The sequence below is a fragment of the Bombyx mori genome, chromosome 3 (assembly GCF_030269925.1).
Source record: "Bombyx mori chromosome 3, ASM3026992v2".
NCBI classification, from domain to species: domain Eukaryota; kingdom Metazoa; phylum Arthropoda; class Insecta; order Lepidoptera; family Bombycidae; genus Bombyx; species Bombyx mori.
The window spans coordinates 12,143,103-12,156,820 of NC_085109.1; the positions used below are offsets into that span (position 1 = coordinate 12,143,103).

At 40.3% G+C, this 13,718-nt stretch overlaps 1 protein-coding gene across 3 annotated transcripts; it reads left to right on the plus strand.

Annotated features, from left to right (window-relative positions):
- Positions 1-782: 782 nt before the first annotated feature.
- Positions 783-12,247, plus strand: LOC101744216 (glyoxylate reductase/hydroxypyruvate reductase). 3 transcript variants are annotated; one of them, XM_062676865.1, is made up of 8 exons: positions 783-903; positions 3,106-3,261; positions 4,204-4,352; positions 5,699-5,888; positions 8,244-8,407; positions 9,424-9,588; positions 11,434-11,559; positions 12,007-12,247. In XM_062676865.1, exons 2-8 carry the CDS (start codon positions 3,116-3,118, stop codon positions 12,126-12,128), a joined length of 1,062 nt encoding a protein of 353 aa, XP_062532849.1. In that variant the 5' UTR covers positions 783-903; positions 3,106-3,115; the 3' UTR covers positions 12,129-12,247. The 3 variants fall into 3 exon arrangements, with proteins under 3 accessions (XP_062532849.1, XP_062532848.1, XP_062532847.1); XM_062676864.1 differs by having other exon boundaries at positions 804-903; positions 3,095-3,261; XM_062676863.1 differs by lacking the exon at positions 783-903 and adding an exon at positions 1,963-2,006.
- Positions 12,248-13,718: the final 1,471 nt, after the last annotated feature.

Below are 13,718 nucleotides of genomic sequence, written 5' to 3' on the forward strand. Positions count from 1 at the left end.
TATTCCTGCGAAGCAATCATGCAGTTCAACCCGTAGGAGAACCAATTTGGTGTTGCCATTTTAAGCAGACAATCATACAGCTCACCCGATGCCACAGCCTAATCGCTTTCTAAACTTCACTGAACGCAATTTTCGTTAAGCAAATTTAAATATGAAGGAAAATATTGTTGTACGGGCCCAATCACGAATAAACATTAGTGTGTGCTTCACTATTGTGGGCTACACCTACATAAAATATACACTTTTCACATTGAGAAGACGGCACGACAAGAAAACTCTCTTGTTGTGGTCGCCGGAAATTACATACCCGATCCTATGAACCGAGTGGTAAACAGTCAACGTCGTCCTAAACCAGTCATTACGGGTCCTCCCGATCCATTAACAGTGCTTTTAGGTACCTCAGGTGCCAGTCACCGTCCTCGCCGAAACCGTCACTTGCGATGAAGGGCTCGACGAGTAAACTAACCCATAGACACAGCCCACTGACTTTCTCGCCCGATCTTCTCAGTGGGTCGCGTTTCCGATCCGGTGGTAGATTCTGCCAAGCACGAGCTAGGGTTCGTGCTAGCAACGTCATCAGGGTTGAGCCCCGTGAGCTCACCTACTAGTTCGGTGAATCTAGAATAACCCCTGGAGGTTACTAGAATAGGTACGAAAAAAAACAGCGACGTTAATGCGCACTTAGGTTGCATTGGACACACGCACCAATAACCAGTTAGTTGTCGCCCGCGCATAGCGGCCGTACTTTATGAATTATACTTATATGTATTTATATTTAAGACAAGGCACCGCGCTGACATTTAGTCAGATTCTACCCGCAACACGTTACGCTTGCCTATATTTTGTACAGTAACTTCGTTTGTTCAGTTTTTCGATACTTAAGCTGTGCTCGTTCTTAATATAGTAAGTATCATTTTACTTTATATAGCTGACAGTAATTATATATATTTATAGTAACGTCGTGTAAACAAATAAAAGTGACAAAACTTAGCAGCGAACTATCCGTTGCTTTTATACGGCCTTGTCGTACATCCGCCACATACTCTATACTACATGTGGCGGGTAGCCATCATACAACGCAAGATAATTGACAGATGCCTGAATCTCGCTTACGACAGTTTCAAGATAAAACGCATATATACAAGTTCCAAACAACAACATTCGGACCGTCGGTCTACCGAGCAAATATCACCCGCTCGGTGGAAGATCTTCCCTCCGTCGTATACCTGCACTACACATTGGACACACGTACCGAAAATTAAATTATTTAAAAATACTCGTATTAATATAAAATCAAAACTAATTAGTTTGTTGTGTAAGTGTATACGTATATATGTGTGTATATGCGGGAATAAGAATTCACTTCGTTTACTTGAGGTAATCCGTATGCTTAGTGTGAGTTTTTTTACTCCAATTTGTATGGAGTTGGATCAACACCCCTAGCGGAAAACGAAGAAAGCTTTTCCAACTCCATACAAATTCGAGTTAACTTTTACGCGATCGAGAAGTTAAAAAACTCGCAATAAGTACACCGTTCATCACTTTGCTTGGAATAGAACTGTGTTCATCCGGCCTGTTACCCGCTTTCCGCGCCCGATTGCCCCCAACGTCAGAACCCAAGTGAAGTAAGGGGTTACCGCGGCCAACATTTCAACCAGACAGCGCAGTTCACCCTAAGGACGCCCGACCGACGGAACCTTCGAGGCGAATCTGAGGCTGACGTCTGGATACAGCAGCCAGGCTACCAAGCCGGTGCCGCTGGTGTACCGGAATACCCCGCTAGACCAGAACTAGCCTGCCAGATCGGGACGCGATACACCGCGAACCGGTTGCTCTTTTTCACGATGATATTGTTTCTCCTCGGCAGCACGCTAGTAACGCGCCGCGCAGCCTCAACCACTTTAGGGCACCCTTCATCGATATGAAGCCGCCTCCTACAGGGGCCGAGACGTTATTTAAATATTAAGTGTATTATCTATGGCTCGCTGTGTCCTCTTCTGCCCCCGGTGCGTCCATTATAATATTCTATGTTTGGAGTCTTGAGTCATACTCCGGGTCTGTCGAGTCTATCGGGAGGCCTAACATAACACAGTATTCCCAAGCACTTTCTATTTTTTGAAGCACACATGTTGACATTCTATAATCTTGATTCGCTTTTGTTTCAATATTGAGGCGTATCATAGACAAGGTAGGTTCTTCTAATTAAAAATCCGTTACCCTTAATGGACTGGAACGGTTTACAGCAAAAAGAAATATAGATAAACTAATATTGTTTCCTCGTGTTCTGTTAAATATCAGCAACTACAACTAGTAGCAACTACATGAAAATCGAGGAGAGGGGTACGAACAAACAAATTGAAAGACCGAAATTAATTCTAAAAATCGTTGCTAAAAGTTCTTTAAATCTAGTCAATTTAGTTACGCCTTTTTGTATTATTCAATTTAATTATTCAATCTACAGATACATTGAATTCTGCTGTGTGTTTTAATTTGAAGGAATACTATTGCGGCATGGTTGGGTAAAGTAGGTACTCACTTTACATAAAATACACGGTTAAAAATCATAATTTTATGTAGCTTAAACTAGCTTCGGTAGGCTGCGGCTTGGCTCTGCCCTTGGCATTGCTGAAGTCCATGGGCGACGGTAACCACTCACCATCAGGTGGGCCGTATGCTCGTCTGCCTACAAGGGTAATAAAAATAAAAATAAATTAGGTGTTGCGATCTATAAAGATAGATACGCATATTTTTTATCCGCGTGCTTAGCTAATTAAGTATAGGTAAATCTCAAAACGTACCAACCGAATAAACACATACATATCACCGGCGCGTGATAAACTCACGCTTTGAACTGATGAACACACAAAAACTGGCCAGTGATGATAACTGAATTAATTACAAAAACGTAATGTTAAATTGGAACTCCGTAATAATGATACTTAGTTTACTGGCACTCATAATACCAAGCAGACGCTTAAATATAATAAAAATAATAAAAAAATGAGATAGGTTGTCAAATTTCCTAATAATTTTGACGTTTAAAATTGTTTGTAAAACCGCGAATACTTACTTATCAATGTTAATCTATAAGAAGGTTTTGTGTAGATTCCCAGCGATGATAACTCGATTCACTCAGTTGTACATCGGTCTGCTGGTAGCGATACCGTGTCTAGCTACGAACGGCACAATGACGAAAAACCTAAAAGTATTAGTTTCATCCAACGATTACCCGCCGACCGCGCTGAAAATACTTGAAGATCAGTAAGTAAATAACTGATTTGTTCATCAGTACAAATCTTTATGTAATTTTATTAATGTTTTGTTTGATTTCCTCGTACCATTGTCGTAATTACGAAACAAACTGTCAAGGTTGTAACACAAGTTTCCTTTTAAAAACAACTTTATTGCTTAGAAATTAAATGCCATACTTGTAACCACGTATTTATTTTTGATAAAATAATTAATAACAATACTATCAAAAAGCAAGCAAAATGTGCCTAAGGTCAGTTGAGTTCATGAAATTTAAGATCGATAATTTTTTGGTTCACTCATTTCATAAACTTTGTCATTCATAAAAATGTATTAATTTATTTACATATTTGAATTTGACATTTAATCAATTAATAGTTTAGGTTATAATTCGACTAAAATTGTTTCTAAGTGCTCCTCTTGGTAGCGTAACCTAAGTAGCTAGCGTAACCCTAACAAGTAGATGAGCTCGCGGGGCTCAAACCTGACGTCGCTGCTAACATTAACCCTAGCAAGAACAGCGCTTCGTAGAATCTACCACCGGATCAGAAACGCGACCCACTGAGAAGGTCCGGCGAGAAACTCAGTGGGCTGTGTCTGCGGATTAATTCGCTCGTCGAGCTCTTCGTCGCAAGCGACGGGTTCGACGAGGACGGTGACCGGTGCTTGTGGTATCTAAAAGCACCGTTAATGGATCGGAAGGATCCGTAATGACGTGTTTTGGGCGACGTCAACCATTTACCATTCGGTCTACAGGATCGGGTATGTAATTTCCAGCGGCCACGACAAGAGGGTTCTCATGTCATGCCGCCTTCTCAAAGTGGCGCAATGATGCCGACTGTAGATACTTACTATCTGAACCGCTATATAATACATCAATATAAGCCACAGTCACAAAAACCAATAATATTGTTCTTAAAACAAATCTTTCACTAATAAAAAGCTACATTTCAGCTTTACAGTTCTACAGTCAAGGTATTTAAACTTTGGTCAAGAAGGAAGCACGTTAGGCAGAGAAGAGATCCTAAAGCTTATCCCGGGATGTTCAGCTCTAGTTTGGATCTCTAATCTTCCTATAACGAATGAAATCCTTGACGCAGCCGGTAAGTTCGCATTGTCTCGCTCGAGATATTATGAAGTCGTCGTGGTCTAACGGATAAGACGTCCGGTGCATTCGCGGTGAGCGCGATGCACCGGTGTTCGAATCCCGCCGGCGAGTACCAATTTTTCTAATGAAATACGTACTCAACAAATGTTCACGATTGACTTCCACGGTGAAGGAATAACATCGTGTAATAAAAGTGAAACCCGCAAAATTATAATTTGCGTAACTACTGGTGGTAGGACCTGTTGTGAGTCCGCGCGGGTAGGTACCACCGCCCTGTCTATTTCTGCCGTGAAGCAGTAATGCGTTTCGGTTAGAAGGATGGGGCAGCCGTTGTAACTATACTGAGACCTTACAACTTATATCTCAAGGTGGGTGGCGCATTTACGTTGTAGATGTCTATGGGCTCCAGTAACCACTTAACACCAGGTGGGCTGTGAGCTCGTCCACACACCTAAGCAATAAAAAAAAAAAAAAAAAAAAAAAAAAAGATATACAATCTAATGGGTATATGTGAAAGTCGGTAATAGAATAGCTTTGGTGACCCTGACCCGGGTCGACCTTGACACAGAGAAGCTTGAACCTTATTAGCCAGACTTAATCCTACTTTTAAAGTTTAATCTGCCGTTTTTTATTGTCATTATTATGATACGAGATTATTTTATCATGACCGACTCAGTGGTGCAGTAGCTAGCACCTCTGGCTGTTGCGCCAAGGGTCGTGGGTTCGATTCCCACACCGGGCAAACATTTGTGTGCTGAACAGAATTATCTGCTCTTTGTCTGCGTGTTTATTACCTATATCTATATATATTTATACGTTTATAAGTATGTATGTCAGTATTTTGTGCTCATAACACAGGGAATTCTAATTTGGGGCCACAGGAATGTGCGTGGTTTGTTTTAAGAAAAATGTATATTATTTCGGACATTTAATAGTTTTAGTCACGGAAGACAAAGTTGTTATGCGTCGTACATTATTTTAATATTGTTCTAATTAAAAATAGTTTTAATTATGTCTAGGACCCACGAAATCCGGATCGAATACTTAGTAATCAATCTGACATTTAAATGACATTTATAGTAATTATTTTATTGCCGTTGTGGGCAGATGTAGAGCAGATATAGAGTAGATGTAGAAATGTAGAGTTTCCGAGTGGGATGAATTGAACTTGGTTCAACTCGAAAAGCGTGGGGAAAGCGTGAAAAGCGTGGAGGAAGCGTGAAAAACGTGGGGGAAAGCACCGAGCCTTGTAAAACGCCAGCGTTAATTAATGGTCATGGTATCGGAGCAGCAACCGTAGTTTTTTGGGAGTGTTACGGAAACGATATTGTGATCGATCAGGTGCACAACTGAAGATCGTGAGCACGGTCTCCGCCGGTTACAACCACTGCAACCCCGAGGAGTTGCGCGCGCGGGGTATACAGCTGACGAACACCCCGAACGTCCTGTCCCCGGCCGTTGCAGAGGTTGCCGTGGGGCTCATATTGTCGGCCTCTAGAAGGTTCACTGAGAATCTGGATCAAGTACGCAGGTAGGCACCACCGCCCCACCTATTTCTGCCGTGAAGCAGTAATGCGTTTATCACTAATTAATTAATACCCTAATTACCCCTTTTTATGAAAATTTTGCGGACGGCGGAGTATGAAATTTCCCACACTTTATAGAGAATACTTGTATAGAGAAGGAATGCAGAATTTTTTTTTTCAATTAATACATAAAAAATACATTAAATCAATAAAAATAACATATATTTGACACACATGTGCATATTTATTATTTTGTTTGATTGTTAAAGTCTGTGGTCAAATTGTCTATAGGCTACACCTTGGCGAAATCTGTGATTATAGAAGACTAAGTATAGTCCAAAGATTAAACTTCTTCTATTGTCAAAAAAATAGAACCGTAATGTTTAAACTTATAATTTAAATTAATGATGGTCGTATTTCGACCGCTAGGTGAACACTAGTATGGATAAATCACTAACAAAAAATTAAAAGGGGCCACAGGAGAAACAGCAGTTTACAAATAAATCATCGATATCGATTAACCTACAAAAAAATTCTAAGGTAACACACATAGGTAAAAATACAGCCGAATTGAGAACCTCCTCCTTATTTGTGGAAAGAAATCATGTTCGCTCATGTCTCAACCTTCTTATCACAAATTAGATTGTTATGTCATGATTATTAAATCAACTGTAACTTATATTTGACTTATCGCCGCGTTTATCAGTGAAATATTGGTTGACAACGAATCTAGATGAATTGGAAATACCTATCAAATCGAGATTCGGGAGAATGTTTAAGGAAAATATTTTTTTGTTTTTGAAGTGAAGCTTCTAATGCAACAAGATAGCGTTAAAAGTTTAACGCTACCATGGAATAGAAAGAGACAGAGCGAGAGTGAATGCGTGGCACTCGAACGCACGCGCGTAGTATACCTGTGACAGGTCACCCCGAGCGTTAGCAACGAGTAGCGTCCAATATTTTAATGAATTATTTAAAAATATATGTCGTGGATAACGACTTTTAGTTGTCGTGGATAACGACTTTTAGTAATATTAAGACGGTGGTTTTGATTATTTTTTTAAATGATGAAATGTTGTTTTGATAAATATCACAACATGAAGGGTAGACTCCGTAACGCCACAGTATAAAATGGCGGTACGTGGACAGAGTCGTGGCATTCCGTGTCAGACAGTCATTCCGTCCGTCTCAGTCAGTGAGTCTCTGGCAGCCAGTTAGTCAGTCAGTCAGTCAGTCAGTCGGTTTATCCTGTCATTGTGAAAGTTGTGTGTGTTGAGTTTCAATAATTATTATTGAAAAGTTTTATTGACTAAACTGAGTTCAATCGAATACGAGTGATGACGGAAACTACCGCTCAGCCATCCCTGACGTGCGCCAACATATATATATATCTTTATTTTTCTATCTATAATTTAAAATATATATAGTATAAATTTTAAAGATGTCGCATCTCTTATACACAACATTTCCTAGTACAAGATCAATCTGATTGAAGGATGACAAATGAAGGAAACCACTACACACTACACATTGAAAAAGAAGTTTCACTTCATTCACGTCCACCAAGTTGCACGCGCACCGTTTTTTTTTTCTAAAGCCCTTTCGGTTCCGACTTAAATTCATAATTTTCGAGTTGAATTATTATAGTCTGTCTTCGACCAAAAGAAACATAATCACAATATAACCGATGTCACGTATTGAACAACCTCACTGAATGTCCGGAAAACCGATCAACCGTCCAGTGTGCTTACTGCGAGTTTTTAAACGTTCTCGATCGCGTAAAAGTTAACGCTAATGAGTACTTAAACAGCTGGAACGTTTGCCTACGTTTGCCGCTAGGGGCGCTGTTCAAACTCCATACAAATTGAATTAACTTTCGCTATCGAGAACGTTTAAAAACTCGCACTAAGCACACGGGAAATATTTGTAAGCAAGGTTGCTTCGATCAATAACCGCGTTACTCGAAACCATAGACTTGCAAATTATTGGACATGGCGTGCAGTGAAACATATAGACCTTTTTAAAGCTACCATGTTAGACATCGCTAGCAATCTTATTTATCTATGTTTTTTGAGTACAATTAAAATACACCTTGTATTTTTTATGACATAGACCATTTCATTTTATTGAGTTATTGGTTTTTGTTTGAAAAGCAATTTAATTTAAAAGCATTATTACAAACTTGTTTATTCTCTTCAATACACAGCAAGAATATTAGAAAGTGCTGCCACCTAGTGTCTACATAGAGTTAAATTTTCTTTTAAAATTTCGAATACCATTTAACGATTTACATAACTTCTTTCCTGCTCTAACATTTTTCTTTTTCCATGGTCTATAATGTTTTTTTTATACTCTTCTAGGGGAGAATGGGAGATCGGCTTCGACAAGGTCCTAGGTCAAGACCTCCGCGACAGCACCGTAGGGATCATCGGCTTGGGTGGTATTGGACAGGCTGTCGTCAAACGTCTTAGTGGTTTTGATGTCGCCAGGTTTATTTACTCTGGACACAGGGAAAAACCCGAAGGTACACGCTTTTAATGGAAACCTGGCCTTTTTATCTCCGCGCATTAGTTGCAGCTTAAAGTATGTCTATTAATATCATTCATTTTCCCTTAGCCCGCAATGTATAATGATATGCAACTCACTGACAATGCCGCTAATCAGCTGATTTCGCCTTCGTTACGTAACAGCGTGCAGTGGATTTAACTTTTTTTTTTTATGTTATTGTATTCGCTTCCTTGATCTTTCATACACACGTTAACTGCCATGTAGGTCACCAGTGCCCTACGCAGCGCACAGAAGTAATGTCGATTTCTATTACTAAGCATCTGGATTGTTTAACTCTCCCTTTTGTTTGTTAATGTATGTTTTAGTCTTTTAAGATCACTTAGAAATAGATTTATTCTCAGCATCTTCAGACTTGTCTTTCCCAGAGTGTAGGTACTAGATATTTTGGCGCCTTAGAAGATCGACGAGAGAAATCTAAATAATTACTTCAGTGAGCCACATAGGTTAACTACATGTCACGATCGTAATGTAAATCTACCGTACGCAATTTTGCCTGCTTAGACATGACTAGCGGCCCGCTCCGGTCCGGTCCGCTCGGATCTTTAACAAAAATTTCAACAATATTTGACGTAGGTTTATTTTTTTAAATAAAAGAACACTTATTGCGGCATAACTATAATATTTAGGCATGTGCCATCGCGACACTTTTTGTAAATAATAATGTGTTCTACAAAGTCGTAGTACATTATTTTATTCTATCATCATCAGTTTTCGGAGAGCACGCGATGTAAAGAATATTTTAGGCAAATTTTTTTACACCTTGGGTTACATTACTGGAGTTTTAGTAAGGATCCCTAATTTTTTGCAAAAAAGATTATAGCCTATGTTGCTTGGGAATAGTGTAGCTTCTAAACAGTGAAAGAATTTTTCAAATCGGTTCAGAAGTTTCGGAGCCTATTCAATACAAACAAACAAATAAATCTTTCCTCTTTATAATATTATAAGTATAGTTATCATTTTATATCCTTGCAGCTAAAGCCCTTAGAGCAGAGTTCGTAAGTCAGGACACGTTGCTGGAGCAAAGTGACTTCATCGTCGCGGCCGTGCCTCTGACTAATGAGACCAAGCTGATGATCAACAAAGAGACGCTGGGGAAAATGAAACCGAACGCTGTGTTCGTTAATGTAGGACGCGGAGGTCAGTCACCCGACCATCGTTATTTTTTTATTTATTGCTTACATGGGTCGACGAGCTCACAGCCCACTCAGTGTTAAGTGGTTACTGGAGCCCATAGACATCCATAAAGTAAATGCGCCACCCACCTTGAGATATCAGTGCTAAAGGTCTAAAGTATAGTTACAACGGCAGCTCCACCCTTCATACCGATACGCATTACGGCTTCAAGGCAGAAATAGACAGGGTGGTGGTACCTACCCGCGCGGACTCACAAGAGGTCCTACCACCAGTAATTACGCAAATTATAGTTTTGCGGGTTTTGAGTTTTATTACACGATGTTATTCCTTCACCGTGGAAGTCAATCGTGAACATTTGTTGAGTACGTATTTCATTAGAAAAATTGGTACCCGCCTGCGGGATTCGAACACCGGTGCATCGCTCAACACGAATACACCGGACGTCTTATCCCTTAGATCACGACGACTTAATTCTATATACCTACTTTTAATAGTCAGGTAATTTTAGTGTGTAGGTATTTAAATAGGTGGGTATGTGGGGTTTGTCTAACGGTATCTTTCTAAAGTCATCTTCAACGAATACAACTCGTTCGATTAAATTGTAAAATTTGCACTCGCATCTAAAACCGATGTCAAAACAAAGTCGTCGTGGCCTAAAGGATAAGACGTCCGGTGTATTCGTATCAATCAAATCAAATCAAATCAAATTAAAAAAGTTTTATTCAACATAAATGAAAGTACATACTTGTTGAACGTCAAAAGAACTACCGCCAATTCACAAGAACTAGCCTCCGTCCTGAGAAGAATTGGCAAGAAACTCAGCGGGCATACTTTTTTTTTTTTTTAAATATTAGATATTTTTTTTTTAATATTAGATTTTTTTAAATATTCATTTTTACAATAAGTAATTATAACATAACAATTTTACAATATTGAAATGCCCGGAGCGAGCAATGCACCGGTGTTCGAACCCCGCAGGCGGGTACCAATTTTTCTATCTAATGAAATACGTACTTGACAAATGTTCACGTTTGATTTCCACGGTGAAGGAATAACATCGTGTAATAAAAATCAGACCCGCAAAATTATAATTTGCATGTTTACCGGTGGTAGGACCTCTTGTGAGTCCGCACGGGTGGGTACCACCACCCCGCCTGTTTCTGCCGTGAAGCAGTAATGCGTTTCGGTTTGAAGGATGGGGCAGCCGTTGTAACTAAACTGAGACCTTTGAACTCATATCTCAAGGTGGGTGGCGGCATTTATGTTTTAACACCAGGTGGGCTGTGAGCTCGTCCAACCATCAAAGCAAAATCTAATATTCAGTGTGCTTAGTAACGTTCTCGATCGCGTAATTTTTTTTCCCTACCTAAGCTGATAGCCTTGGGCGGCTATTTTAGCGTAACCTTAGCTAGTAGGTGAGCTCACAGTACTCTAACCTGATGACGTTGCTAACATTAACCCTAGACAGAGCAGTGCTTCGCAGAATCTACCACCGGATCGGAAACGCGACCCACTGAGAAGAGCACTCAGTGGGCTATGTCTATGCGTTAATTCACTCGTCGAGTCCTTCGTCGCAGGCGACGGGTTCGACGAAGACGGTGACCGGATCGCGTAAAAGTTAAATCAAACTAGTATGGAGTTGGAACAGCGCCCCTAGCGGCAAACGTAGAGAAGTTGTTCCAGCCGACTGGTATCGACATGATAAAAAAGAGTAATATCAATTATGATTCGGTTTGCTGTTTGAGCATGTCTTAGTTTTTACACTACACATTAATATATTTTAATGATCTAGTGATGTAGTAGGCATTCTTCTTCAATCATTAATCAACTAAACTTTTTGGATCATAGACCTCGTTGACCAAGACGCTTTGTATGACGCATTGAAGAACAAACAAATCTACGCGGCTGGACTGGACGTGACTACGCCCGAACCGCTGCCCAAGGACCACAAGCTCTTAACGCTGCCGAACCTATGTAAGAAATTGTAAAACATTTTTTTTTTTCAAGCTAAAATTTACGGTCACGTGTTCTTTGTCTATGGTGAATTTGGATGTTGATAGACTTTTATTACAGACTAGCTGTACCCGCCCGCTTCGCTGGTTATTTAAAATTAGCATTATAATTTCCATTGAGTACATGTATTTTTTACATGGATACCAAGTTTCAAGTCAATCGGGTTCAGTAGTTATAGCGGAACATCCGTAAAAACCACTGTAGATTTATATAGTAGTATAGATATAGATGAAATTATTTGTCTCATTTCTGTGACATTTGTAATTTAACTAAATCTTAGTTGATCTTGAAATATTTCTGATTTAAACTGTATATACATCGAAAACTTGTATGAAATAGACCTGTCAAAAATTACAATAAACAGTAGGTAAGTGATAATGATTTAATGAAATTTAAATTTGTTTACAGTTGTACTCCCGCATATCGGTAGCGCGACGGTGCGGACCCGCCGAGAGATGGCAGAGCTGGCAGCCAATAATATTGTCAACGGCCTCACTGGAAAACCTTTGCTGTCACCTGTCAAACTATAAACTTTACCATTGTACTCAATGACTGATTTAATTCTATAGTATTAAATCGTTAACAGAACCATGAAGTCGGAGTCGAATGTCGAAATATAGTTTTTAACATAAACTTGTTTGTATCTGGATTGACCTGGTGTTTGTTTTATTTTCTCTTTTCCTGCGACGTAACTCTTTATAAAAATCTCACCTTTATTAATAAAAATAATAAATATTTATTCCAAGCATAAACTATAAAAGTTAAAGTAACAAAAAAATAAAAAAAAAACCTATTAACGCTACATATACAGTCAAACCTGGGTAAGTGAGAACTGGATAAGTAAGAAAACTCTATAAGTGAGAGTAATAGCAAGGACCCGTCATTTTAAGCTCCCAAAACCTCTATTAGCGAGAAACAGAAACCTCTGTAAGAGAGAGTCGTTTTTTCCTCATGGACCTCCGTAAGTGAGACTGCTACATATCTATACCTCTATAAGCGACAGCCGAGCTTTATTTATTTATTTATATTATATAGGAGGAACAAATGACAAAACAAATTACAAATTTAACATCTGCTATTTTATGACTCATTTTTAACTTTCGTGGAACTTCTTATCATTGTTTTTGTATGGTTTTCCCGTGAATATTGAACCTATTCTATTTCGTGGAACTAAATAACGTTGTTATTTTATCGTATTCTTTTATCGCATTATTTTCGAATCGACACGTGTGCCTGTGTACCGTCCTGTTTGTCGAACTTACTCAGTTTAATCGACATCAACCCCACGAAAAGCACAGCGGTGCTCTTCAAAAGGGGTCGCCCTCCGAACACCACGCTGAGCATCCCCCTCCCGACTAGGCGCGTCAACACCTCCGCTCCCGCCATTCGCCCAATCACGGTGTTCGACCAGCCCATACCGTGGGCCCCGAAGGTCAAATATTTAGGCGTCACCCTCGACAGTAGGATGACATTCCGCCCTCACATCAAGACGGTACGCGACCGTGCCGCCTTCATTCTAGGACGTCTCTACCCGATGATATGTAGGCGAAGTAAAATGTCCCTTAGAAATAAGGTGACACTCTACAAAACTTGCATAGGCCCCGTCATGACCTATGCAAGTGTAGTGTTCGCTCACGCGGCCCGCACTCACTTAAAGTCATTCCAAATTATTCAATCCCGTTTTTGCAGGATAGCCGTCGGAGCCCCGTGGTTCGTCAGGAACGTCGACCTCCATGACGACCTGGACTTAGAGTCCACCAGTAAGTATATGCAGTCGGCGTCGATGCGGCACTTCGATAAAGCGGCACGACACGAGAACCCTCTCATCGTGGCCGCCGGTAACTACATTCCCGATCCTGCGGACAGAATGGAAAGCAGTCGACGTCGCCCAAAACACGTCATCTCGGATCCTCCCGATCCACTAACGGTGCTTCTAGGTACTTCAAGCACCGGTCACCGTTCTCGTCGAACCCGTCGCTTGCGACGAAGGGCTCGACGAGTAAATTAACTCTCAGACACAGCCCACTGAGTTTCTCGCCGGATCTTCTCAGTGGGTCGCGTTTCCGATCCGGTGGTAGATTCTGCGAAGCACGACTCTTGCTAGGGTTCGTGTTAGCAAC